Below are 25481 nucleotides of genomic sequence, written 5' to 3'. Positions count from 1 at the left end.
CGTAGCAGAGAAATTTCCCTACAATTTTTCCTAGCTGCTCAACACTTGGAGGGTTAAACAATTCGCGATTTAAAACATTTATCGTTGCTATTTTTGGAACACGTTTTACGCAAAGTTAAAGTTTCTCTTTTTTGTGTATAAAGAAACAACGTTAATAATAATTTTTGAAACAATATTCTTGCTTTGTAATAATGTATCATGTTACTGTTTAAGAAGCTAAGAAATTACTGAAAATACTTTATATAATTTCCATTGTCTAATGAAACAAGTTTGATTTACGCAACACAAATTCTATCAGCAATACAAAAAATATGTTTTTTAAGCATTTAAAAGCAATTGCAATAAAGCTATTTAGCAGTTTTTTTAAAATTGCATTTTACGAGATTTTTATAAACAGGCTTGTAATATAACTTTCAAAATTAATTTATTGTGATATTTTCAGAAAATACTGATATTCTTTTCTGTAGTATTTCATAGTACAATATTTAAAATTATTTTCCTAGCTCCCCCAGAATGGTTAAAGGAACCAATAAACGCAGTGGGAAAAGAGGGAGAAAGATTAGTGTTAGAGTGTCAAGCAAGAGGGGTTCCACAACCAACAATCACTTGGACAACAGGTATAATACATATCTCCCTTTTTTACATGTTCCATTTTTCAACTTTAAATAAATAATTAAAAATTCAGTTTTGCACAGAAAATATACGGGGTGCTTCCATAGCGGTGAAATGTAAATAGAACACCCACGTCCCTGTAATTTTTGTCCTCATCGGGAAATCACGTGACTGTTGGGAAAATCAAGAGAGAAATTTCCTACTTTCTATTTCTCCTTGTTATTTCAATGGAGGAAAATCGATGCAGATTTGTCTATAAACTGATTGATAAACTTAAATCATTGTAAATTGTTTTAAGAAGATGCAGCTCATTTTTATTCTAAATTTTTTTTTCTTCACCTTGACATGTCTAAAACAATACGTTCAAATGTTTTCAAGAGTACCAAATACCATAAAATGTATCCATGATTTTACAAAATGGAGTACTATTGTAAAAGCACATTTGATTATAATTGAAACGTATATTTTTTGATTTGATAAAACAACAAAAATATTCTACAATTATGTTTCAAAATCACCCTAGATGTTTCTGAAAACAACTGAATTCAATTGCAATAAAATTTAGTAAAGGATACATCTTTATCGTTTTTAAAACCATTAAAAAGTTAACGTTTTCTTAATTTTGTAAAAATATAAGCAATATTGTACTTGTTAAAAAGTGTGAATTCTGAAATAATTGTTTGCCTAGTAAAATCTTGTTGAAAAATTATCCTATTTTTTACTGTTCCACTAATCTTTACGCTCCTAACGCTTTTAACTTTCCTCGAGTACAAAATATGAATTTACTAGAAAAGAGAACTCATCTCAACTGTCACTCGAAGTCATAGAGAGAGTCTCTGGTGTTTGGGACGATGAGAGGTAGCGGATAGCAACAGGCTTGCTCTATTTATATTGTAGCTCTATTTTTCCTTAAATTACTAATTTTGAAGTCATTGTCAAGAAAAGTACGCATATACGCGGTTATTAATTACTATTTGTCAGTGCAAAGTTAAAGCGATCATCGGTTTATTTTAATGGGCAAGGATACTTTTTTAACAGTATTTTTAACACAGTATTTTTACACTGTATCTGTTAATTAAATTATAATTTATTTCATGTTAAGATACAATAATAAATTCATGCATTTGTAATCAACTTTTAAACCATTTAGAGTTGAGATCCGTACCTGAAGATCTGATACTTATATCAAAAGCTATGTAGGGCGTGTATTGATTTTACGCACTTTACGCGTTTAAATACGTTATAAAAATTCGAATGTATTCTGTAAAACTTTTTTTTTAAAAAAAACTACATATTCTTAGAATAAGGACCGGGATAGCCTGGTTGGTAGGGCACTGGGCTCACTTCCAAGAGGTTGTGAGTTCGATCCCCGCCGACCGAAGACTCACCGTGCAGTAAATGGCGACTGATGCGCGTTAAATCTGTCGAGTCTCAAAGTTCTCCATGTTCACATAATAAATCATACTTCTTGAGGTACAGATCCAGGAGTTTCCTTTTTTTCTGGATTGGTACAAAATCAAAAGGCTACGGAGTTGAACATTAGTAGTCGTAGACCCAAAAATGGGCCTGCTGTTCAACGACGGTTATAAAATAAAATATTCTTAGAATAAGCTGTTTCTATTCCTCTTCTGCAGATGGTAAAAATTCTCCTGTATCGAATGATGCCGGATCTCAGATTCGAGTTCTGCCAACAGGTTCTCTAATCATAAGCAGTCTAGACTCTTCAATGCAAGGACAGTATACTTGTGTAGCAGACAACGGGTTAGGAGATTCTTTGAAAAAGCAAATTTCCATATCTGTAAGGGGTGAGTTTTTGAAACATTCACTCTTAGTTGCTTTTCATGATTAATATACATATTCATTGTTCGTCTAGCTTTGCTTTTTTACATATATTGATTGTTCTGTGTATAATTTTGCATTTTTTTTTTCAAAATTAACTTATATCTTTCATTATTTGTTTGATGGTATGAAAATAAGTTTACATTAAGTTCTGTTTACTTTTTACGCATTTATTGTTATTTATGTGCTAACATGTACATGTATGTATTTGTACTAACGTGTGCTAACATGTATGTATTTCCATGTATTTGATAGTAAAATAACTTATGTATATTTAAATCGTATTACTATTGTTAGATTTTAAGCGTGTTATTAGTTTGATTGATTTGTTTTTGTAGACATATATTTGTGATATTTAAAAATAAAGTGTAAGAAAATTTTTAAAAATAAAATTGATGTTTTTTTGTGAATTTAGAATAAAAATGAGCTTAGATATTATTGATAAGCTAATATTTATTGTCTTTTACTTTGTACACGCATATCTTTATATCTCTTTCATATTTAACTCTTCCAGAAAGTGAAACAGATAAAGTTACGATGAGCTACGAGAAAAAGTTTTAAAAAAAATTTCAATAATGAATAATACTGTTTAAAATGCGCATTGCCTCTTTTAGTGTTCCAATGAATCATCAGCGACATGTATTTAACTAAACTAGACAGATTTCTTTTTATTTATAATGTAAAAAAAGAAATTATTGCGTATATTATACCAATAAATTTTTGCACCAGATTGACATATTTTGCTTTGGATTGCTTGGATTCCAAAAATCACGAATATGTTTGTAAATGATATGAAATCCTATACTTACTATTTATTATACACGCAAAAATAATATATTGCTCAGATTTATGAAATCACGAATACGTTTGGAATTGATATGAATATATTGTAAGAATTATCTTATACTTATTGTTTAATGCACGTGCAAAAATAATAAGTTGATTAAATTCATAAAATCACGAATAAAAACATTGATGTAGGGCATACCGAGAAGTAGATCTTAACTAGACCTAATATTAATTCGGACATTTACAAAAGCGATTATGTGATTGTCAACGTTCACCGGAGGAAGTCAACAATCACCAATTACGGTCATGCTCTGTAACATATCGATCACTCTGAAGAATGCCTTTTTAATCAACCTAAATATTTCTGTTGTTGCAAAGTTCATCGCCATTTTAAAGAGGATTAATCCTTTATTTTTCTGTAGTAGTAATTAGTTTGAACAACATATTTTTCTAATGAACACGATTATTTTACTTCATTTTACAGTGCGTTTGCATTTTACACAGGCTCTTCCTCTGATTGCATTTGGCGATGATTCCGAACTACATATCTTTCTAACGAATGTGAATGTTTCTATAGTTTTCTAGTGAGTACTTTTTTAAAGACGATAAATATTCGAATTGTGAATAGTGATAACTCTGAACATTATATCTTTTTTAAGAACGCAAATGTTCCTTTATTTTTACAGCGCATTAGCATTTTAACGAGGCTAAATCTTTTAACTATATGCGTTAATTATTCTGAGCAACATATTCCAATCAACGTAAACATTTCTATAATTGTAAAGTTCATAACTAAGATCCTCTAATTATAAATAGTAATTACTCCGAATAAATCATCTTTTTAATGAATGCGAATGTTCATTCATTTTTTTTTTCAGTGCATTAGCATTCAAAGGAATTTTGGAACTCAAATTTTATGTAGTGATTACTCCAAATAACATATTTTTCTAATACGGTGAAATGGTCTCTCGATTTGTACAGTGCAACACTATTTTACAGAAGGTAAATCCTACAAATATAAATGGCGATTACTTCGAAAGACATATCTTTCGAAGGCACGTTTCTTCCTTGATACACTGTAAAAAAAATTTGATCTTTTTAAAAAATGCTGGCAACTTGTGCAACTTTCTAATGTTTAGAATATTTTGTTGATTGTTTGAAAAATTCATACAGAAAATAAAATCTTATTTGCTTATTTAAAGTTATATTGAATTTAACGTATAGTTAGATGGCCTTATGTCCAGAATATGATATACTGCGCTAAGCAGGCAAATTATTATGTACTAATTGTATGATAAAATTTTATGAAATTTTTAGGGAACAGGAAAATTTTAATTTCCGCTAAATAATTGTTTCGTTATCTAATCTATTTTGTTATCTATTTATTGTATTGTGATTTATTGTTTTGTTATCGTTGTTAGTTATCTAATATCTGTTGCTGTTATTAATATTACTGAATTAGTTATTTGCTGTATCTTTGTTATTTGCACAAATTTTGGTTTATCCGTTTAACTTGAAAATCGGTGATTATTGCATATTTACGTCTTAAAGGGAATTTAATATAAGTTTTGTTTTATGATGTACCTGATTATACAAAAAACTGATATTGCATAAAAATATATACTAAATAAAATATGGACTAGTATAAAAATACTCGATCCTGAAACATTAACATAATTAAGAGTGCGCCATATATATGTATTACAGTTGGTGTCTAATTATTTAAACACGCAATAACAATTCGATGAAATAATTGATATCATCCTTTCTTAAATTGAAACTGTTTTTCTCAAAACAAATTTCATTTCTTTTTAGGATTTGCAATACAAAAATTAATTTATAAGTTTTAATTGTAAACTTTGACTAAAATGCAAGCTTATATGCTTTTATGGGCTGACTATAACTTAACAATAAGAAAACTTTTTGTAATATTATTTGCTTTTCATTTATCATTTTGTGGATTTACATTTTATTTTCACCGATATGTGGCGCTGCCGTACCATTTCAGGCAGACAACATTTATAACGGTTGTTTCTGCATACGCCATGTTATAAACACAATAATATCATGACTTGTGTGTAAGTCTTTTGTTATCTCTTAAAAAACAATTTTATGTTTATCATATTTATACTTTGCAATTGGCTTAAATTATTTTAAAAAACTAATGTGTGTTTGTAAGAAAATGAAGATAGACGCTAAGCAGATCCTACTCCTGAAAATTTTCATGGCCAGTTTTTGGAAGACGATTTTTTGTGGCGGTGAGTAAAATTTCATTTTCAATTTTGAAAAATGACACTTAAAAACACTTAATTTCTTCTTTTAGGAAAAATCATGAAGCTTAGATATGATAGAAGTTTTTTTTTTATTTCGATTACTTTCTAATATAATGCACTAAATCCAGAGTATTTATAAATAAGATTTTGTATACAAACTCAAAGAGTAAAATTTATTTCCTACAATTCGAAGCTGTATAACCTTACTTTTTCGTATGAAATATAATTAAGTTACATTTAGTTTTGAAATATATTGAACTAAGGATTTTGAATTTTGCGTTATTTATCGAATTAGGCCATTAAATTTATCTTTAAATTAATGTTTATGAAATTCCAAATTTTGCTTTGTGGCAATCATCATAGCATCATGTGCTTATGTATTTTATGTGTTAATTAAAAATTTTATAAGTTATCAGGATGGAGCAATCTCAAAATCGGAAATCCTCAACTATATATATATATATGTATATGTATATGTATATAGTGTATTCAAAATTACTTATTTTTTATTGATTTCTTTTCACTTTTTCTTAATATGCATTTTGTAATTTTCTTGCGTTGAATATTGAATATTATCTAAACTACTACTACTAAGTTTACTTGACTTTTCCTTTCCATAGATTGTATATTACACATTGTATCATCTATATTATACAGTGCGCGAAAAAAAGTGAAAAAAAACCTCCCTGAATTATTTTAGTGGGTAATCTCAAATATGCTAATTAGTGCGGATGATGCTTCAAATTTCAAAATCAGACAAAGAACTGTACGTTCGTTGAATAAAGATATCTTTTTTTTCGACGGATTAAAATTTTTGATCCTTAAAATACGGTGGATATACGCAATCTGGGAAATATGGACCCAATAGTTTGGTAAGGAGAACAATCGAATGTTTGGTCCCTTTCCTATTAATTTTACTTTCTGTGCATTTTGAATTGTAAATCTTCAATTATAAAATTCATTCATTCAAATATATAATGACATTAAAAATTTCATTTTTAATACTTCTTCATTTTTCTACTATTTTATTTAATAGTCGAAAATACTTTGAATAACAACATATGCAGATTTTTATATCATTTGAAGGAAAGTAGTTTTAGAAGGAAATATACGAAACTTGAAAAAGTTCAATTGAATAGTTCCCAAAAAAAAAACAATTTTAAACATATGATTCTTTAAAATTAATAATTAATTTTAAATTATTGTTCAAATTTTATATTTCTCGAGATGAAATTACATTCTTTAAAATAATGTTAAATTTTGTTCTTAATAATAATACTATTTCTATTAAATAAAATAATAAATTTTCATTAAAATTTATTTTCTGTAGAAATTGATTTTGTGTAAATAGTTTTTATAATTATATGCAAAAACTTCTCAATTTGCAATTCAGAGCATGCAAAAGTAAAATTAGCATTTAAGGGATCCAAACTTCAGACCTTCAGCTCTCCTGACCAAACTATTGGAGCCATATCTTCTAGAGTGTGGCTTCCTACTGTATTTTGGATGTCAAAAGGTTATTTAAAGAGTATGCATTTTTATGTCTGATTTCGTAACTTATATCGTCTGCACTAACTAATTATTGTATTTGAGATCACTTTCTCGAACCACCGTACGTGAGTCCTAGTAAAGTAAAATTTATGCATTAGATTACAAGTTATTCAAAATATTTTTTGATATTCCTTTCGTGCATAGTAAATTATTAAAATTTTTGCACACATTATTTGATCATTGCAATCATGAATTAAACTGAAATTTTTATAACAATTTTAGCACACATTGTTTAATAATTACAATCAGGACATAAACTGTAATTTTTTTCACAACTTTCTTTTTAACACCTAAAAAAATCAAAATTCATAGATTGATCGTGGAAAAAAATATTTTAAAAAATTTTATTCTAAACATATTATAACAGAACAGAAATATAACAGCACAGTAAAGCAAATTTATAGAGCACAGAATTTCTTATCTGTTCGAATTTATTTTACATTGCTTTATTTTTTGCTTGCCCATTAATAGTATCGTAGGTTTAAAGATAATATTTAACGTTTTTTAGTTACTCAATAATATAATACTATTAACAAAAGATAATATTTTTCAGATCCTCCTATTGTTGCCCCATTTATATTTTCACCTGTTCTGAAAGAAGGAGAAAAAGCCAATACATTGTGTTCGATTCGTTCGGGTGATAAACCAATCGAAATCAAATGGATAAAAGATGGTCAACCACTGCCTGTATCATCCACCGTCAATGTACAGTCATTTGAAGATTCTTCTGTTTTGTTTATCAAATCTGTCAATTCTGGAAGTTCGGGAAATTACACTTGCGTTGTAACAAATTCTTTCGGAAAAGATCAGTATACTGCATCTCTTGTTGTTACAGGTATGTCTTAAGTAGATTTTTTTTCATTGGGGGGGGGGAAAGGCGCTGTTATGCATGATGTTCCGTAATGACCAGCTTTAACATATATTTTTGGAATCTTTCTCAAAAAATAAAGTCTGCTGATTTGGGGTCTCGAATTAAAATTTAAGCGAGAAAAAAAAACATTGTTAAGAAACTACACTAGTAACGCAGATTTAAGAACATCGATTATCGTAGGATAAAAAGAGAAGTTTCAAAGATAATTAATAAAAACTTCCAGAAATTATTAGGTTCTATCAATCAGATCTTTGTGTACTTTTGATCCGCATTTCCTGGACCTTCCCCACTTGCGTTTGTATAGTTTGTCTAAAGTAATTACTCCCCCTAGCCATTCGTCTAGATCCGTGGTGATAACTATGGTAACGAGGTTTAACTGTTTTGAGTAAGGGTGTGGGGCCATTATTTAGGACAGATTTTGGCTCTGGTCGGCAAGAGAAAGGGAATCTTTTCCTTCTGTCTATTGGGTTAAACTTAAAGTAAAGAGAAGCGATCCACCCTGAAATGCGCTATTCTTGTTTCCATAGCAGCAGGAGGCCTCAGACTTTGTGGCGGGGGGAGTTTCTACAGTAGACATAATATAACAACTACCGTGTAAGTTGTTTTGACTTTGAATTTAAAAATATTCTCCGAAAGTTCTTTTTACTAATTATACAATTGTAAAATTAAATATACATCGCCTTTTGACTATATTTGAAATCCCCTATTTATTTATTAATTTTTGTTAAAAATAAATATTTATTCAGCTCCTCCTGTATGGCTAAAGGAGCCAATAGAAACTGTCGTGAGGGAAGGAGAAAGCGTTTCCATAGAGTGTGAAGCAACAGGTGTTCCATCCCCAAACATCAGATGGAAAACTGGTAACAAGTTCTATTCTTTTATATAAAATTTTATTTAATGCTTATATTAACATTTACACTTCTTAATTCAAACATCTCTTTTTTATTATTTTAATGCATGTTTTAATTTAAAGTTGGGTTGTTTTTATTTGACCAACCGAGAAGTTTACATTAAAACATTTACGCACTTATGTACGTCACTGGTCACTAATAAATATAAATTAATTTCCATGAATAAATATTGCTTTGCGTAGAATATTCTTATAAAAAAAGAAGTTGCGTCCTCATTTCGTTATTTAAGGAAATATATCCCTGATGGATTGATAACTTTATATTTATTTTCCACACATCAAATTGAGCTTGTGCATGCTTGACTAAAACTATACATTATAGTATTTTTCAAATAAATTTGGATATTTTACAGGGTTTGAAAACTAAGTTAACTTTTATTAGCACCGAAACGAAGATGACAAAATTTTTCCTCGTCATCTTGTGTATATAAATATACGTTAGAAACTAACATGATTAGAGAGTGATATATGCATTCCTCTACAGATTCAATTTTTAATTCAAAGAATCATTTAAATCATTTTGATAGAGTAATATTTCGTTTATGCTTCAATTAGTTTATGAACAGTAAAAATTAAAAGAAATCGTTGAGATTAATACTGTAAAATGTAGCCTTCACAATACTACTCATTTTTTGCAGTAATTTATTAAAAAATTTTGTTTAAGTTAATGGCAATAAGAACTTCTTACTCGTTCACTCAGTGAGTGCTAAGTAATAATTTTATATTAACTCATAAATGACTTAAAATTAATATAACAAGTATAACAAACAAATTACTAATTAATAACTAAGTAAAACTACTAAATTTTATCCTATTTTAAAACTGTCCATACTGTGTGACAAGATGGTACAGGGAGTACAACGCTAGCTTGCCTAACAAGTTTCCTGTATTTGTTGTTATAGTCTTAGGCCATTAAGGCATAAGAGGTGCGATTGTTCTTGCTTTCCAGTGGGGCCATCTATGGCCAAGCGTTCGACTTCTGCGACATCCATTTTATAGGGCAAGTCCATTCATAAATTCATTCACTTATCCACAGATCCCAATTTTGACCTGAACCAGAGAACGATCAATCTCCAATTCAGTACCTTCAGAGGTATAATTTATTATGGTAACATGAAGGAATTTGTGACCCAGCAGAATTAACGTGCATCAGTCACCATTTACTACACTGGGAGTTTTCGGCCTGCTGGATTTGAACTCCCACTTTTAAGAACGTGGGTCCAGCAATATGCCAATCAGGCTATCCCGGGTTTTATATGCTTGAATCCTGGAAATGATTCAGTTGTCCTTATTTTATATTTTTTGCTCTAAATTATTGCGTTAAATAGTGAATTTACAGTAAATTTACAATGGATAAACACACATTTAACTAATCTAATAGCGTAATGTTTCATAGATAATTCTCAAATTATTTGAAGCCAAACATTACGTTTCTTAAGTAGTAAATAGGCATTGTTTTAGAGTGTTATTCGAACATTATCTCACTTTTAATTACAACCCTTTTTAAGTAATATTTTTTTCCTTATCTTTCAGAAGTTAAAGGTGTCACTATAACATCAGATTCTTCTAGTACGGTTCACGTGACTTCGACTGGAACATTAATCATTTCGAAAGTTATTTATTCCATGGAAGGAACTTACACTTGTGAAGCTGAAAATGGTTTTGGTCCACCACTTACTAAAACTATTTCTCTCACTGTGCGTGGTATGTATGTAATTGCAGAAAAATCTCGTTCCTTGCTTCTTGTATTGTTCATTAAAGTATTTATGAGGTTTGTGTGCTAAGTAGCTTCATGTTTTTTCATTGGAATTATTATTATAAATAAAATTATTGAATTTCAGATTAATTATAGATTCTTGTTGTAGGTTTTTAGTACACTCAAAAAATTCCGAGCTATGTTGCACCAAAAATTATTATTCACTTGCTAGCTACATAAAGTTGAGCTCAATTTTACCAGATTTTACCACTTTCACCTGCTCCAAATATCAGTAGAATGTTGTTCTAAAAGTAGGAGCTAAGAAACAAAACTACTATTCTAATTCTTTTTTTTTCTTTTATAAAATCAGAGGAAGGTGGCACCTTTATTAGGTATTTTCAATGTGCTCAAATGCAGACCAAGGTTCCTATTTACCGAAACAAAACTATTTACCGTAAGAAGGTTATTTTATGGCATACTTTAAACCATTTCATACTGCCAACCAAATTTAAAAAGTCAGAATAAAAGAAATGAAATTTAATTAATGCAAATAAAACATTGACCTACCTAAAAAAGTTGATACTTGGAACAATAGCAATAGTCATCCCGATACACCGAGACCGAGTTGTAAAGAAAACATTCTTGCATTAAGGAAACATGCTTCGTTAACAAATATCGTTCAGTTTATAATACATCAAAGTTTTGTGTGTTTTACCAAAATTTGGTGCAATTAGTTGTACTATGGAATTATTTCTCGATCATACTTTATAGTTTATGGTGTAAATAAAATAAAACGATTTTTCATTTAACCAAACTTTAGGAGGATGAGAAAATTTTCACCAAATACTGGTTAAAGATTTACCGATTTTTTTGCAGTGTTTAAATTTAGAATATAAGTTTACCGAGATGCCAATGAATTCATTTTTGTTTGATTAGAATTGCCTTTTTTTGCATCGTCCTTAGAAAATTTAATTCAACTTCTTTCGGATCTTCCAGAGTCTAGTAATTTTATCTGGAAACTGATAACGCAATGAACTATTAATTGCAACTCATGTTTTTACCGATTTTAGCGAGTTATGACACGGACTAAAAATACATCAAAGATATATAACTATTTTTACCTTACCAATAGTAGGTTTCTATAGAACTTTATACAGTCGTGATTTTGTTCGATTACCATGCATTGATTGTGAATCGAAGGGGATAATATAAGTTTTTACTATATAGTTTTTCTCATTTTTACCGAACTAATAATTTTATCTTACTAATCCTAACTTGACCTTACTACCCCGATTTATATCGTATTGTAAAAAGCAATTAAAGGGTACATCTTATTCGTTAAACCTTGCTGATAATTATATTTTTCTATATGTTATGAATTTTTAATCAATTTTGCCAGATGTTGTGGTTTTATTTATGTAAAAAAGATGCATTATGGTTTCTTAAATCGTTATTTTTACATTACAGATAATTCCATTTAATAACTTTACTAATGATATTTTTGCCGTTCCATTTTGTCAAATTGTGGTATAAATACATGACGTGACAAAATTAATTATGTTTTTCAAACTTATGTTTAGCAATCAATGCTTGAAATATTTTTTTAAACGCATTAAAAATGTTGGAATTTATTTCTCATTTAATGTCAAATATGTTTAAAATTTTTAAAAGTATTATTACTTTTTCATAAGTTTTTGTAAAATGATATTTTATGTTGCGAAAGAGAAATATCACTAAGATATAAAGATTTTATAGCAAAATTCATCAATAAGTCTAATCTTTTGATGTGAAGTTTTAGCCAATGTCCTTAAAATTTAAGTCAGTAATTAACATTTTGTATCATTTAATTTACACTTATTCGATTTCTTGCGTTTAGTTTTCATTTTTACCGATATGTGGCGCTGCCGTTCTATTTAGCTCAACTGTCGTTTGTATATGCTCACACACGCCATGTTATAAACACCATTGTTACGAACAACGCAATATAACCATTTTTTCCACACTACTTTAATAAAATACAATGCATTACAGTTTACTGTTTCAATTTCTTAAAGATTTATTGATGTAATACATAACGAAATGAAAAAAATCATAAATCAAGTCCTGTTGCTGAAGATAGTTTTTTTATGGAAGATTGTATCATGTGGAGGTGAGTGAAAAATGTTTTGTAAGAATTTAATTTGTAACAAGTGTTTAATACATAATTTATGCCCCTTTATTAATTTGAAAAAAAATCTGCATAATCTCGAATGTTAAATATTCTGAACTGATTATTTAATGTATGAATTAGATTTCTTTTTATTTACAATGGGCAATACAATATCGTTTAATATGCATTTATATGTCTTTTGTAATAAACGAAATAACTGTTTCATGCGCTATTTAATATGCATTTCCTTTTATATGAAATAAAACGGCATTTAAATTTACCATCGTGATCAGAGTTTAAAATAACCAATTTAAAGATATTTTTATATATTACATATTTTATATTTTACAAATTTTTTTTTAATGGCGGGCTATTTTACATATTTGATATGTTACATATTTCATGTATTACATACTTAATATATTACATATTGTATAGTGTATGATGTCGAATTAAAATTTGAACTTGTTTTTTTTCTCATTTTAATAAATTATGAAGATTTTTAATTAAGTGATCTGTATATATTATTTGTTTGTATTACTAAAGGTAAGCAAAAGGAAATTATCGTAGTAAAATGTTTAAAAATAAGAAAAGTATGGAAAATTTTTCTTCACTCAGTTTTAACTATCTTTAATCAAGGAAATTTTTTTCAACGTGTTAACTTCAGTGACAAAACAAACTAATTCTATAGATATTTGGTAATTTATTGTAATATCAGATCCGAATTGTATATTTATAGAGAAATATTTAAGTGCTGTTCTTAACATAATTTTCGATAAACATATTAACTAATTAGTAAAGTTTAACTATTGCTTCATCTTGACAAAAACATTCCTCGCTGATTTCTATTAGTCTGTGCTCTCCTTAAAAATATTTATCAATCGATTGTTTATAAGAAATAGATTAATTTTTGCAGATTTTATTTATAGTCAGCTTTAAAATATAAGCCCTCTTAGTTGTCACTAACCAATATGGGTGTGTACTTATTAGTGATATCTTTTCACTATCGTGTAACATCTAATGCATGGATTACTAAAATGATTATTATTTTACAAAAGTACATATGTACGAGGATGTCTTATTATCATTTTATAAATTATTACAATTATTTATTAAATTATAAAAATAATCATAAATAATTATAAATTAATAATTATTTGAGCATTTATTTCTGATTAGATTTTACACCTTTTACATATTTGTGTAATATTGCTTTTACAGATCTATTATGTTATTTAATCACGTAGTAATAATACTAATCTTTTTAATGCTCATTGGGTCATTAGGTTTTAAAATTCTAGTTTCTTTTCTTTTTAAATTCATGTGATAATTTTTTTTGAAAATCATGTTTAATGTGAACTTATTGTTTAATGTGAGTTATTATGTGAACTTATTGTTTAATGTCAATTAATGTGCGAACTTATTGCTTAAGAATGCTTTAAAAAGTTATTTGCTTATTAGCGTACTTATTTATTGTATAGAACTATTGTGCAAAACAATGGCGTATTAATAATTTACCTATTTGTTAAACTCTTTTATTTACGTGGCCCATAATAACCACCTAAAAAAGTATTAAAATTAACAATCAGAATTAATATATAAAAGACGAAACAACCAAAATTAAAAACTCACTACTGAGTAAGGTGGTATTGGAAACATCAAAACCTACTTAACTGTTGGAGGAAACGTAAAGGTTGATTTACAGTAATCTAATTATTAGAAAAAAACTTTGCTTCCACATGAAAATTCTGATATCTCACCTTTCTCAGTAGTGATTTTCTAGATTTTGATAACATTTTTGTTGTTCTCTGGACAGAGAATTAGTCTGCAACATAATATGCCCTCTTTTTATTAAGTTAGAGCAAAAATTTTGAAAATAAAATATGTATTAAATGCAGGTACTAAGAAGTAGTGAATATTAAAAAATGAACAGTTATTAAATGTTTCAAACCTTTTCCTGGTGTTTCAGATGCTCCTATCCTTATACCGTTTACTTTTCCATCTGCATTGAAAGAAGGTGAACGTGCAACTGTGACTTGTGCTATACGCTCAGGAGACAGACCGCTTGCATTTCAATGGTTAAAAAACAACGATCTGTTAAAAGAAATGTCTGGCGTCGAAATTCAATCTGCCAAAGACGCTTCTCTATTATCTATTGAATCTGTAGTGCGACAAATGTCTGGAAATTATACGTGTATTGTGAAGAATGCCTATGGAACTGACAAATATACTGCAAACTTGGCCGTTTCTTGTAAGTATATCGTTTTATCCGATTGAAATACAGTCGGAATTCTACTTAACGAACTTCCACTTTGCGAATTTCTCTATTTTGCGACTTTATCGAGGAACCAAGAAATTTTGGGATATTTTTTCGTAAAATAACTTCCAAATAGCGAAGTGAATTTTATATTTAACGAACTTTTCTTGGTGATCCGTTTTCCTATTACTTAAAATATTTCAAACTTGTTAATGCATTTTATGGGGGATATGACCTTGAAATGATTTTCGTAGCCACTTTACTTTTAGGGGAAAAAGTAAAATACCTTTTTCTCTTTGTTTGCTATGCATGCTTTAATTAATTATTGGCACGTACATTGGAGCACTTTCTTAACTCCTCGAAAATATGGATTAAATATAATACATTCAATGAAAAAAAAAAACAAATCTAATCAACAATGAGTGAAAAGATCAAAATAGCAATCATAAATTTTAAGGAAAAATCAGTTTTAGGTTTTCGCGGTTTTGCCCTGAGAAAATTTAAAGATAGCTTTCTTCTGCTGTTGGTTACCTTGCAGAGAAACGTTTTTACATGAATTCAAACTTGTATATGGCATCGGAAGAAGAATAAACTTTGCAAAATAAAAATCTTTGTAGTTTATTTTTATGTGTCATTTCTGAGACAAAATTTTTTTAAAACTATTTTTTTTAAAATTAGGCTATTGATTGTCTCTCAATATTTGAAAATATCTTTAAAGATCTTTTCCCTTAATTTTTTGTCTTAAAATGTCTTTACTCTCATTTAGAATTTAAGATACGACTTGGCTTTACTTATTTTTCCTTAATGAACTTCAAATTATAAAAATTTTTTTAAAAAAGCACCATTAAAAATTAGTCTCAATAAATTATTGATTTAAAAGAGAATAGAAAATAAGTTTTAAATTTTTTTGCGGGCAATTTCGATTTTGCACCCGATATAGAACTTGACCAGATAGGAGTGTGTTATGAACTCATTGCGTCTTTAGTATTAATCCATTAGATCTTAAACTTGTAATGCGATATTTCTTTTAATTCGGTCCCACATATTTTTTTATTTACTATTTTTCTGCGTTTTCTATAGATTTTAAAATAGAATTTTCTGTAGTGCCCATCTAAAAATAAATACAATTTTTTAGTTTGAAAAAAAAGATAATTCTAATTTCAGTTTAAATATGAAATTATTCTACTTTTTAAGATATTTAAGTTAAGCATTTAGCATAGATAGTTTGTATATTGTTGCAAATTTTTTAATTATTAAAATCTTTTATTAAAATTTTTTAATATTTAAAATGTTTAAATTTTTAATAATTGAAAAATATTCTAAAAATAATAAAAGTTAATTATTTGAATTTTTTTAATGTTTAAAATATTTTTTAAAAAATTTAATGCTGAAAATATTTAAAATGAAACCTTAAACTATTTTATTTTAATTACGTAGAAAATGAGCCATTACATTTTTGGCGAAAATTACCTACTTTTAAAAATATTTCCGTCTTAATATTTCCGTAACGAAAGCCTATTGTGATAACAAATGAAATGATATGGTTATGCAGTTTACTAAAACGCAGACAAATAATAAATTTTAAAGCTTTGAAAAATTGATACATCTGATATGCATTTTCATAGTTTTAATTATTTAGTATTTTCTTAAATAGTATATTGAATTCCGAAAAATATTTTATTCTAAGTGCATTTATTATTTTTTCTAATGTTTCATTTGCACTGTCTCAGTAACTAACAACTCAATTTTAACTAATTGCTAGTGAATTATTTAATAATTTTTTCTGTTCACACCAAACTATTGTTTTTTTATTTTCATTTTAGCCCCTCCTGAATGGTCAAAAGAACCAAAAAATGCAATCGGAAAACAAGGTGAAAGCTTAATCCTGGAGTGTGAAGCTGTCGGTGTTCCACAACCAACAATAACTTGGATATCTGGTAAAAATGGCAACTATTATTATTATTACAGCATATTTAGCATTCCTTACCATCTTAATATTCAATTATCTTTCTTGTTGCTTGAGTTTAATTATAACAGTTTTAATACAATTACAATATTTCATTTTACTGATGTAATTTTAATTTATAATATAAGTTTCATAAGGTCTTCATCCATGTCTACAATATTCTGGAAAATTCTCATCGAGTACATTTTCTTTAAAAGTTATGAGTACTTTTTCATTTTAAATTAAGTTTCAAAAATTACGGAAATTTGATTATCTAAATTCAAATTTCATGATTACAACTTCTATTTTTAACAATTTTGTTTAGTTTTCGACTCAGGTTTAACGAGTACTCTTAATTTAAACGAGTGAACTGTCTGGGTCTCTACGTTTGAACTATAAATGAGTTCAAGAGATTCTTTAAGTTAAATATTATTTAAAAGTTCTTAAGTTTTATGAAAAAAGAGTGTAGAATCTGAGATAATTCCCCCGTTAAAATAGAGGGCTCTTTGAACCAAACTCAGTCGAAATTTTTAAAAAAATGAAAGCTGTAGCAATTAAAATAAGCTAGAAAATGTTTTAAAAAATAGAATACTTCTATAGTATTTTATTCATATTGATTTATTTTCCTCATTCATTATATTCTCTTTTATTTATTTTCCTTATCAGACCTTTCCATATTTATTTCCTTACCTACTTATTAGCTTGATAAGTAATCGTTGTTGTTTGATTAATTATAACAGTGTTAAGGCAATACTATTTTAATACAATATACGCCCGATATCTCAAAGTTGAAGGAAGGGAGAAGGGGATTTGAGTTTCAGGCAAGCTTCAGAGCAAGAATAACAAGTTAAGAGCTAAACATGTTCTAAAAAGTAGAAAAATATATTCTAAAATATTTCTCTAAAAAGTAGAGTCATGAAATGAAACAATAACTACTATTAAATATGTATTTAAAGATAGTTGACTATAAGTCTATATACAACAATAATAATTTTATTTTTTTAAGTAGGTCAAAAAAGAACTATGTCTTAAATAGAAAAGAATTGGTTTACAGTAAACTTACGTTGTGATTTTCGCAAAGAAATTCCACTTCTATTTCGAAAAAAATTCGACATAACAAGGTTTTGAGAAGGTCTTCTACATAGGAATCAAAGTTAACTTTAAATACTAACAAATTTTTTTTGAAAGAGGCATTTTATCATAAAACTAATCATGCAAATTTCCTTGTTCAACCCAGGATTTTATTAAACCCTGTGCTCATAAAAATTGGTTCGACTAAAGTTTTCCCCCTCACATTTTGATTAAATTTTTAGAAGAAAGACAATATCCTAAAAGGATTATCTGTGTAAAAATGTTTATAATTAAATACCATTTCACTGATTCATAAATCTATTTCCTACATAGATAAAAGTAATGCACCCATATCGAATGATGCTGGATTGTCTATTCGTATTTCATCAGCAGGATCTCTTACCATAAGCAATCTAGACTCAACAATGCAAGGACATTACACATGTGTTGCAGATAATGGATTTAGTGATTCTTTGAAAAAGCAAGTTTCTGTAACAGTGCGTGGTAAGTTGTGGGGAAAATTTTTAAGACCATATGAATATTAAATAAGTAGTATAAATAAACAACGCATTGTCCTGGAATCACAACCTAACGCTATCAAAATATAATGAATCATTATTTGAAATGGATCACATTAAGAGACTGCTCTTGACTTAGGAAAATGCGTTTCATTTTCTTGGTTTTTGATTATTTAAATCTCTCTAGATTTGATAAACTTCGATCACAAAAACTTGTAACTTTTTTTTCCTCACAGAAATAGATTTACTTACTTTTTGTTGATATTTTTTATTTACTTTTTCAGAATGCTTAATAAGAGTGGGGATTTCTAAACCCTTTGTGCGTAAATACAAATTCAGCAAATAATAGTTCTAGTTTACATAAACAGCATTCTATTTTATTTCGATTGTAAATCTGCTGCGCCACCTGCATATAATTTTGCTGAAGATATTATGCTCCCCCCTTATTATACTTGTTAAATATTCCTTTATTATACTTCAAAACGGATGAAAAATGCGCACTATTTAAACTCATAATGTTAGGCTATCCATCTGTTACTTTTGAATATATCTAGCTATAATTTTGCCCACTTTTCAATGTTAATTATTTACAAACAATTTTAGCATTGTATGAAGCTTGTTCAAAGTATTTGTTAAGGCAATTTTTTCTAACTGTAAAATAAGTATTATAATGTACTCTTGTATGTATCTTGTATGTATTATTATATGTATCTAAATGATATACTAATATATAATATATATATAATATACTAATAAAATGATATACTAATAGCAGTCTTTTTTAAAAACGCATAAACACTTTAGAGAGCAATAAATACTTAATAAATTGTTACTTTTATTATAAAATGTTAAAAATTATATCACATATATATTTATTTATAGATGTGATTTTCAAGATTATTTTATCTGTATTTTTATTCAATGTGTATCCTGCCATTCAATTCAAAACGCATGAGATGTAATTTTTTTTATTGGATATTTTTTAACATTGTTGTAGAATCCCACTGTTGGGCTATTGGCGATGATTTGTGTGCCATCCTTAGCGATGATTCGCAGAATATACTGGAGCATGCGTACACAACTCTATCACAATTTTGGATCGGAAGGTGGTGTTCTTTTATTTGAAATGATACCGATCCATTACACATACCTACGATACTCTTGAACACTTCTTTTTTACTTAAACGATGTATTATCGATGCATATTCAGTATTTAAAAGCATTTTACGTTTTATATTATACAGCTTTACATAATATTCTTATTAACTGTTGTTGGTTAAATAAAATACTAAAAATTCAGCCGAATAGTGTTTTTAAGTTCGATATCTTTTATACAAATATTATGAAATTTGTTGCAGTTTATTTTTAAATTCTGTTTCCGCATATTTGTAATTTTTATTTCTGCCAATATGTGGCGCTACTTGTTATATATTATGCTCCCTAACTGTATCCGTTATTCCAACAAACGCCATATTATTAACACTCGTTGTTTCTTCAAGTTCATATTCGTGGTTTTAACCGATCAACATATAGTTTGAAGTCTCAGAATCATTTTTATGTATTAATTTTTATTCATTTTCATCTAATATGTAATTGCAACAAAATGAAGAGAGACATCATTTCTTCGATCTTTTTGTTGAAAATAGTACTATCTACTTTATTGAAGACTGTTCTCTGCGGAGGTGAGCTTAATTTTCATAATAGTTTATTATGTCAGTTATTTTAATATTTATGATTCATGCATTCATTTATAAATTTTATTGTTTATGCATTCATATATTTTCAAAATAGATGTGGCATATTATGAAAATATATATAAATGTATTGATACTAAAAGAAAAAGAAAGGGTAAATATGAAAGTTAATCATATATTATCACAAAATTATTTTTGATTAACAATATTAATGCAAATTTTCATCAACGTAATAATAAATTTTAAAACCTTATTGATATATTTATTTGCAATTTTTTTACATTGAATTGAACATAAATACTATTATAAAAATAACATCAAAGAAATAGTGGATATATTATTATAGTATTTTAACGTATTAAAATCATACAAGTTAAAAATTTTTATAGTCCAGTTATCCTAAAATTATAAATTTGTATACATAAAAATAGTACGGTTTATTCTACATTTTAATTCTAAATTCAAGAATTGTTATAAGAGACTATTAATTTTTGATTATACTTCTAATGAACTTTTCTTTATTCTAATTAAAGAATTTTAAATTTTTTTTTTAACTTACCTTTTAAAAAATAATCTAGTTTTATTTCACTAAACACGTGGTTAGCAAAATTGATGACAATAGTTGCTCCTATTTAATATGCATTGCAGTTCTAAAAAGTATTGATTTTCATTCCATTTAATCGTCACTGTATCGCATATAACAAAAACATTTGAACATGAAACCAGTAATATATTCTTTATAATATATAGTTCTAAATCTTTTTCTAGCTCTTTCATAAGTTTCTATTAACAAATTGTTAAAATGTGATTAAAAAATAATGAAATTCATGAATATACGATCATTTTGTAGATAGAATTTACTCTTATATTTCTCCTGATTATCAATGCTCAAAACTGCAATACACATAACTACTGCTGTTGACTTAATTTACCTGTAAAACTCATAAAATTATTATATAACATAATTGGTGCAGGCATGTAACTGAAAAGTTTATATCTGAAATTATAATGTATAGTTCAGAAGTTTAAAAATAATTGAAGAATATAACACAGGAATTTATTATGTATGAAAACATCTAGCACAGCTAGAAATTATTAATTATGCATTGGCCGTTTGTCATCTTATTCTTAAAAAATAATAAATAAATATATTTTTTGGCAGATCCACCAATAATTTCTCCATTTTTATTTCCACCCGTATTGAAAGAAGGGGAAAGTGCTAATATTCTTTGTTCGATTCGTTCTGGAGATAGACCTGTGCAATTCAAGTGGGAAAAAGATGGACAACCCTTGAATGTGGAATCCAAATTAGATGTTCAGTCATTAAAAGATTCTTCTGGTTTGTTTATTGAATCGGTAGATTTTAGAACCGCTGGGAATTATACTTGTATTGTTACAAATTCTTTTGGCAAGGATCAATATACTGCAAGACTTGTTGTCACTTGTAAGTATCAAGCATTTTATTTTATATTTTATTTTATAATCTTCGTTGAACAGCCGACTAAATTTTAAGTTTACGGTCACCAATGCTCAACTCCGTAGCCTTGTAATTTTGAACCCAATCCCGAAAACAAGAGAACTCCTGGATAAAATATTGGGAGAAATTCGTCTTCGTAGAAGAGTGATGAAACCAACCCGCATCTGTGTTACATGGAAAGATAGACAGCGAGAACCTCCCATGATTAGCCTGACGGCAAAGGGACTCTAACCCATGATCCATCTACCACTGAGGATATTTCACGTCAGCACTATGGTCGGTGCAAGCCGGATGCAGAGTTCGTGTCGATCAGTCATCGCTGAGATTCGAACCCGGCTCACCACATTGGAAGGCGAACGCTCTATCCCCTGAGTCACCGGGGCTTACAACGGATAATTTGTAGCAAATGCTTGATCCAGGATTCTCCTTGTCTTCCGTGTAAGCAGGATGCGGATTCGTATCTACCAGCTATTGCTGGATTCGAACTCAGATCACCTCATTGGCAGGCGACCGTTCTATCCCCTGAGCCATCTCTGCTCATGTTGACTTGTTTGTAATACAACTATTTTCTCATAAATTTTATTTTCATTCAATGTTTCTGTTAAATACAGTGTATCTTTAATGCAATGTAGCATTTTTGATCTTTACAGGACAAAATTGCACCATTACTTCCGTTATTTTAAGAAACATTGTACTTATAGCTCATGCCTATATTTTTCTAACAATAATAACTCATTCCTTTTTTCTTCTAAATGCTTGCAGCCCCTCCTGTATGGTTGAAAGAACCAGTAGATACTATTGTGAAGGAGGGAGAAAGTATTTCAATAGAATGTCAGGCATCGGGTGTACCTACTCCAAGAATTAAATGGAAAACAGGTAACTAGTAGTTCTTCTCTAAAAATACCTGGTTTATCACAGTATTCTGGAGAAAATCTGAACTCATTAGAGCCTCTTTTTAACTTTTTAATCATTTACAGGTTTTTAAATATTTTCAAATTTTGCGTTGTTAGGAAAATTTGTTGAAACTTTTCAAATTATGGTATCCAATCTTTCAGTAAATAAAAGCTAAAAAAATAGGTAAAACATCTTCGATTTCTCTGCAAGTTTTCTTAAGAGCTTTGAAAATTATCTTTGTACTCTAAGTAAAAGCGTTGTTCAAAAGAAAAGTTCTCTCACAACTTTGCGACTAATGTTTGGTTGTGGTAATGAATGTCAGAGTTGAGCAAGTAGGTCTTAAAAGGGTTAGGTCTTCAAATATTACCTCCAGGTATTTATAAAAAAAAAAGTAAAATATTAAATGCCTCTTGAACACACTTTTCTTTTACGAAACCTCTAGAATGAAACATTTATCAGAATTTTTATTTAAAATTTTTCTGTTTCAAAATCTCTTTTCCGCACCAACAAAAAGAAATCGATGCCCTGTTTTTGTAAAATGAAGGTATAAAAAAGTCCAAACAGTCTTTGACCAAAATATTAGACACACTATTAAGATTCTATGTAAAATCTTAATTATCAGGTGATACTCTACACAGCTTTATTGTTTTTACGCGACTGAAACCGGTTTGTACTTGTTGACGTTGTGTCAATTTGAAGATATATAATATAAATTCAACGATTGGATAAATTAGACGATATATTAGATAACTATACAATATTTATTTCATCAGGTATTATATTAATATATTGTAATAATTAGAAGAAAATGATTAGACGCACAGTAGTTTTTTTTAATAAGTACATGTTTTGCATAGGTTTATTTGCAATACTTTTATATTTAAACATACATTTAATGGGTTTTATTCAAGAGATTTTTATTTACTACCTATTTGTATTTATTTTTAAGGTATTGTATTGCAATCTTAACCCATTGCAATCTTAACCCATTAACCCATTTTATAGTATCACCCGATGATTAGGATTTTTCATGGAATCTTAAAGTGCGTCTAATAATTTGGCCAGACACTAAACAGTGGAACTGAAATAGCGATTGGTAAGCAAACTTTCAAGTTTCTTCAGGCAATCAGATTTGTTTTGTTATTTTATATTTCTCCTTTGTAACGAGTAATTGGGCACAGAGGTGTTGTTTTATTTTCCCAAAATATTGATTTAATGCTTTTTTTACTTCCATTTTGACTGGATTCTAAAATTATGAATTAAGGTTGGCATAGCTCTTCATATTGTTTGTCCACTGATACTTCTTCCCCAATCTAACTTTCAATAATATTTTTTTTCTTTTTTAGACGTTAGTGGTGTGACAATAGCATTAGATTCTTCTGGTACAGTTCATACTTCTCCTACTGGAACTTTAATAATTGTAAAAACATTGTATTCTATGGAAGGATCATACACATGTGAAGCTGAGAATGAATTCGGAAGCCCACTCAGTAAAACTATTTCTCTTAGAGTACGTGGTAAGTAGATGATGCAGATTGGCTCCACTGGCTGTTTTCCTTACAGTAATACGAAAAATATAATTCTTGTCACACTTGAACTGTGAGATAAAAATTATTTTTTTCGTTTTTGATCATATTAAGTGCTGTTTTTACTGTCGCGCCTTAAAAAATATTTCCCTTAGTTGTTTATGCCTATTTAAACTATGCCGTAAACTTTATGATAACTTTAATTGGGTATTTGCACTCAAGTTACCAACGTACCACACATATGACCTATGACGACGGCGCCATCCAATCTTTATCAACAAAATGGTGTATTGATGTTGAGCTAAGTTTATATTGTAGAGTATTAATTAAACTTACGTTAATTAAACACAGGGCCGTATTGCACATAAAATTTGTTGAAATAATATTCATTCTCTTCTGCTTCCTTTATTTAACTTAGACTATTTGTTTATTATTCTTTATTACTTGTTTATGTATTTTATTGTAACCGTGATATATTTTTGTTTTGTGTACCTGGCAACTTTGATGTATAATTAGTTTGTGCTCTACGTGACTTCGTGTCCGTCTCTGTGTAGATATATAGTGAAAGAAAGTAAATATTTGTGAAAGAATATAGAATGTGTCACTTAAGAGAATTAGTATTTGTCGGATTTGGCTTACTCGAAATAGAATGGAAGGAACAGTTGTTGACGTGAACAAATGCTACGTTTTAACAACCAATCAAGATCGAGATACCCACACTACGTCACTCACAGATATCCTATTGGGTACATATAACTGACGTCATCTTAGGTAAATCTTGGCATTCAGAAGCTAATTAGGTTCGATGCTCACCGTCACATCTCTTACTGATATCTAGTAAAGTCTGATTTAAATAGCATGTTTATTAAGCAGGGTCTTCTCGAGTTGTTTGCTTTAAATCTTATAAAGAATTGTTTTCGGGATTTTGTGGTGCAAAATAGTAATATGGTTAGTTTTTCTGCCAATTTAAGCGCTAAAATAAGCGGGCCAAGATCTATTATTTCATTTCATATCCGTTGTTGAACAGCCGACCCTAATTTTTGGGATTACGAGCACTAATATTTAACTATTATAATTCCGCACTCTTGTAATTTTGAACCCGATCCAGAAGACAAGGGAACTCTTGTAACAAGTATTAGAAGAAATTTGCCTTCGTGGAGGACTTTTTGATTGAACTAAATCGCATTTGCGTCACATGGTGAGGAAAACCTCTCATTTATTTGCTTCAATTTATTTTTCAGTTTTGAATTTCTTAGTAAATGTGTAAGAAATATAATTTAAAAAACCAGACCAAACAAGTAGTTTATATACCGTATTTTTGGGTTTTTATTACTAAAATTGTGTGTGTGTGTGTTTTTTTTTACCAGAGATGTCCTTACCAAAGAGTACTATAAATTTTCCTATTCACT

General features: G+C 28.5%; 2 protein-coding genes across 4 annotated transcripts in view; both read left to right on the top strand.

Annotated features, from left to right (window-relative positions):
• Nucleotides 1-25481, top strand: part of LOC122271858 (cell adhesion molecule Dscam1-like) — a 158944-nt gene that overhangs the window by 54963 nt on the left and 78500 nt on the right. Inside the window, exons 1-4 of one of the 3 annotated variants that reach the window (XM_071184941.1) lie at nt 5255-5498; nt 7618-7899; nt 8682-8795; nt 10379-10549. The exons of 1 other annotated variant lie outside the window; for it this stretch is intronic. In XM_071184941.1, the coding sequence (XP_071041042.1) occupies nt 5405-5498; nt 7618-7899; nt 8682-8795; nt 10379-10549 (661 nt within the window). In that variant the 5' untranslated portion in view covers nt 5255-5404. Of the gene's footprint in view, nt 1-503; nt 618-2246; nt 2418-5254; nt 5499-7617; nt 7900-8681; nt 8796-10378; nt 10550-25481 lie in introns of those variants that run through there. One more of the 3 variants, XM_071184942.1, reaches the window with a different exon arrangement.
• LOC107452407 (cell adhesion molecule Dscam2-like) lies at nt 19946-24071 on the top strand. Its single transcript, XM_043053370.2, has 4 exons — nt 19946-20163; nt 21338-21619; nt 22415-22528; nt 23893-24071. Exons 1-4 carry the CDS (start codon nt 20085-20087, stop codon nt 24069-24071), a joined length of 654 nt encoding a protein of 217 aa, XP_042909304.1. The 5' UTR covers nt 19946-20084.

Source organism: Parasteatoda tepidariorum, chromosome 9, assembly GCF_043381705.1.
Source record: "Parasteatoda tepidariorum isolate YZ-2023 chromosome 9, CAS_Ptep_4.0, whole genome shotgun sequence".
NCBI lineage: Eukaryota > Metazoa > Arthropoda > Arachnida > Araneae > Theridiidae > Parasteatoda > Parasteatoda tepidariorum.
Note: the sequence above shows the minus strand (reverse complement) of the source record. Positions and strands in the feature narration are given on the sequence as shown.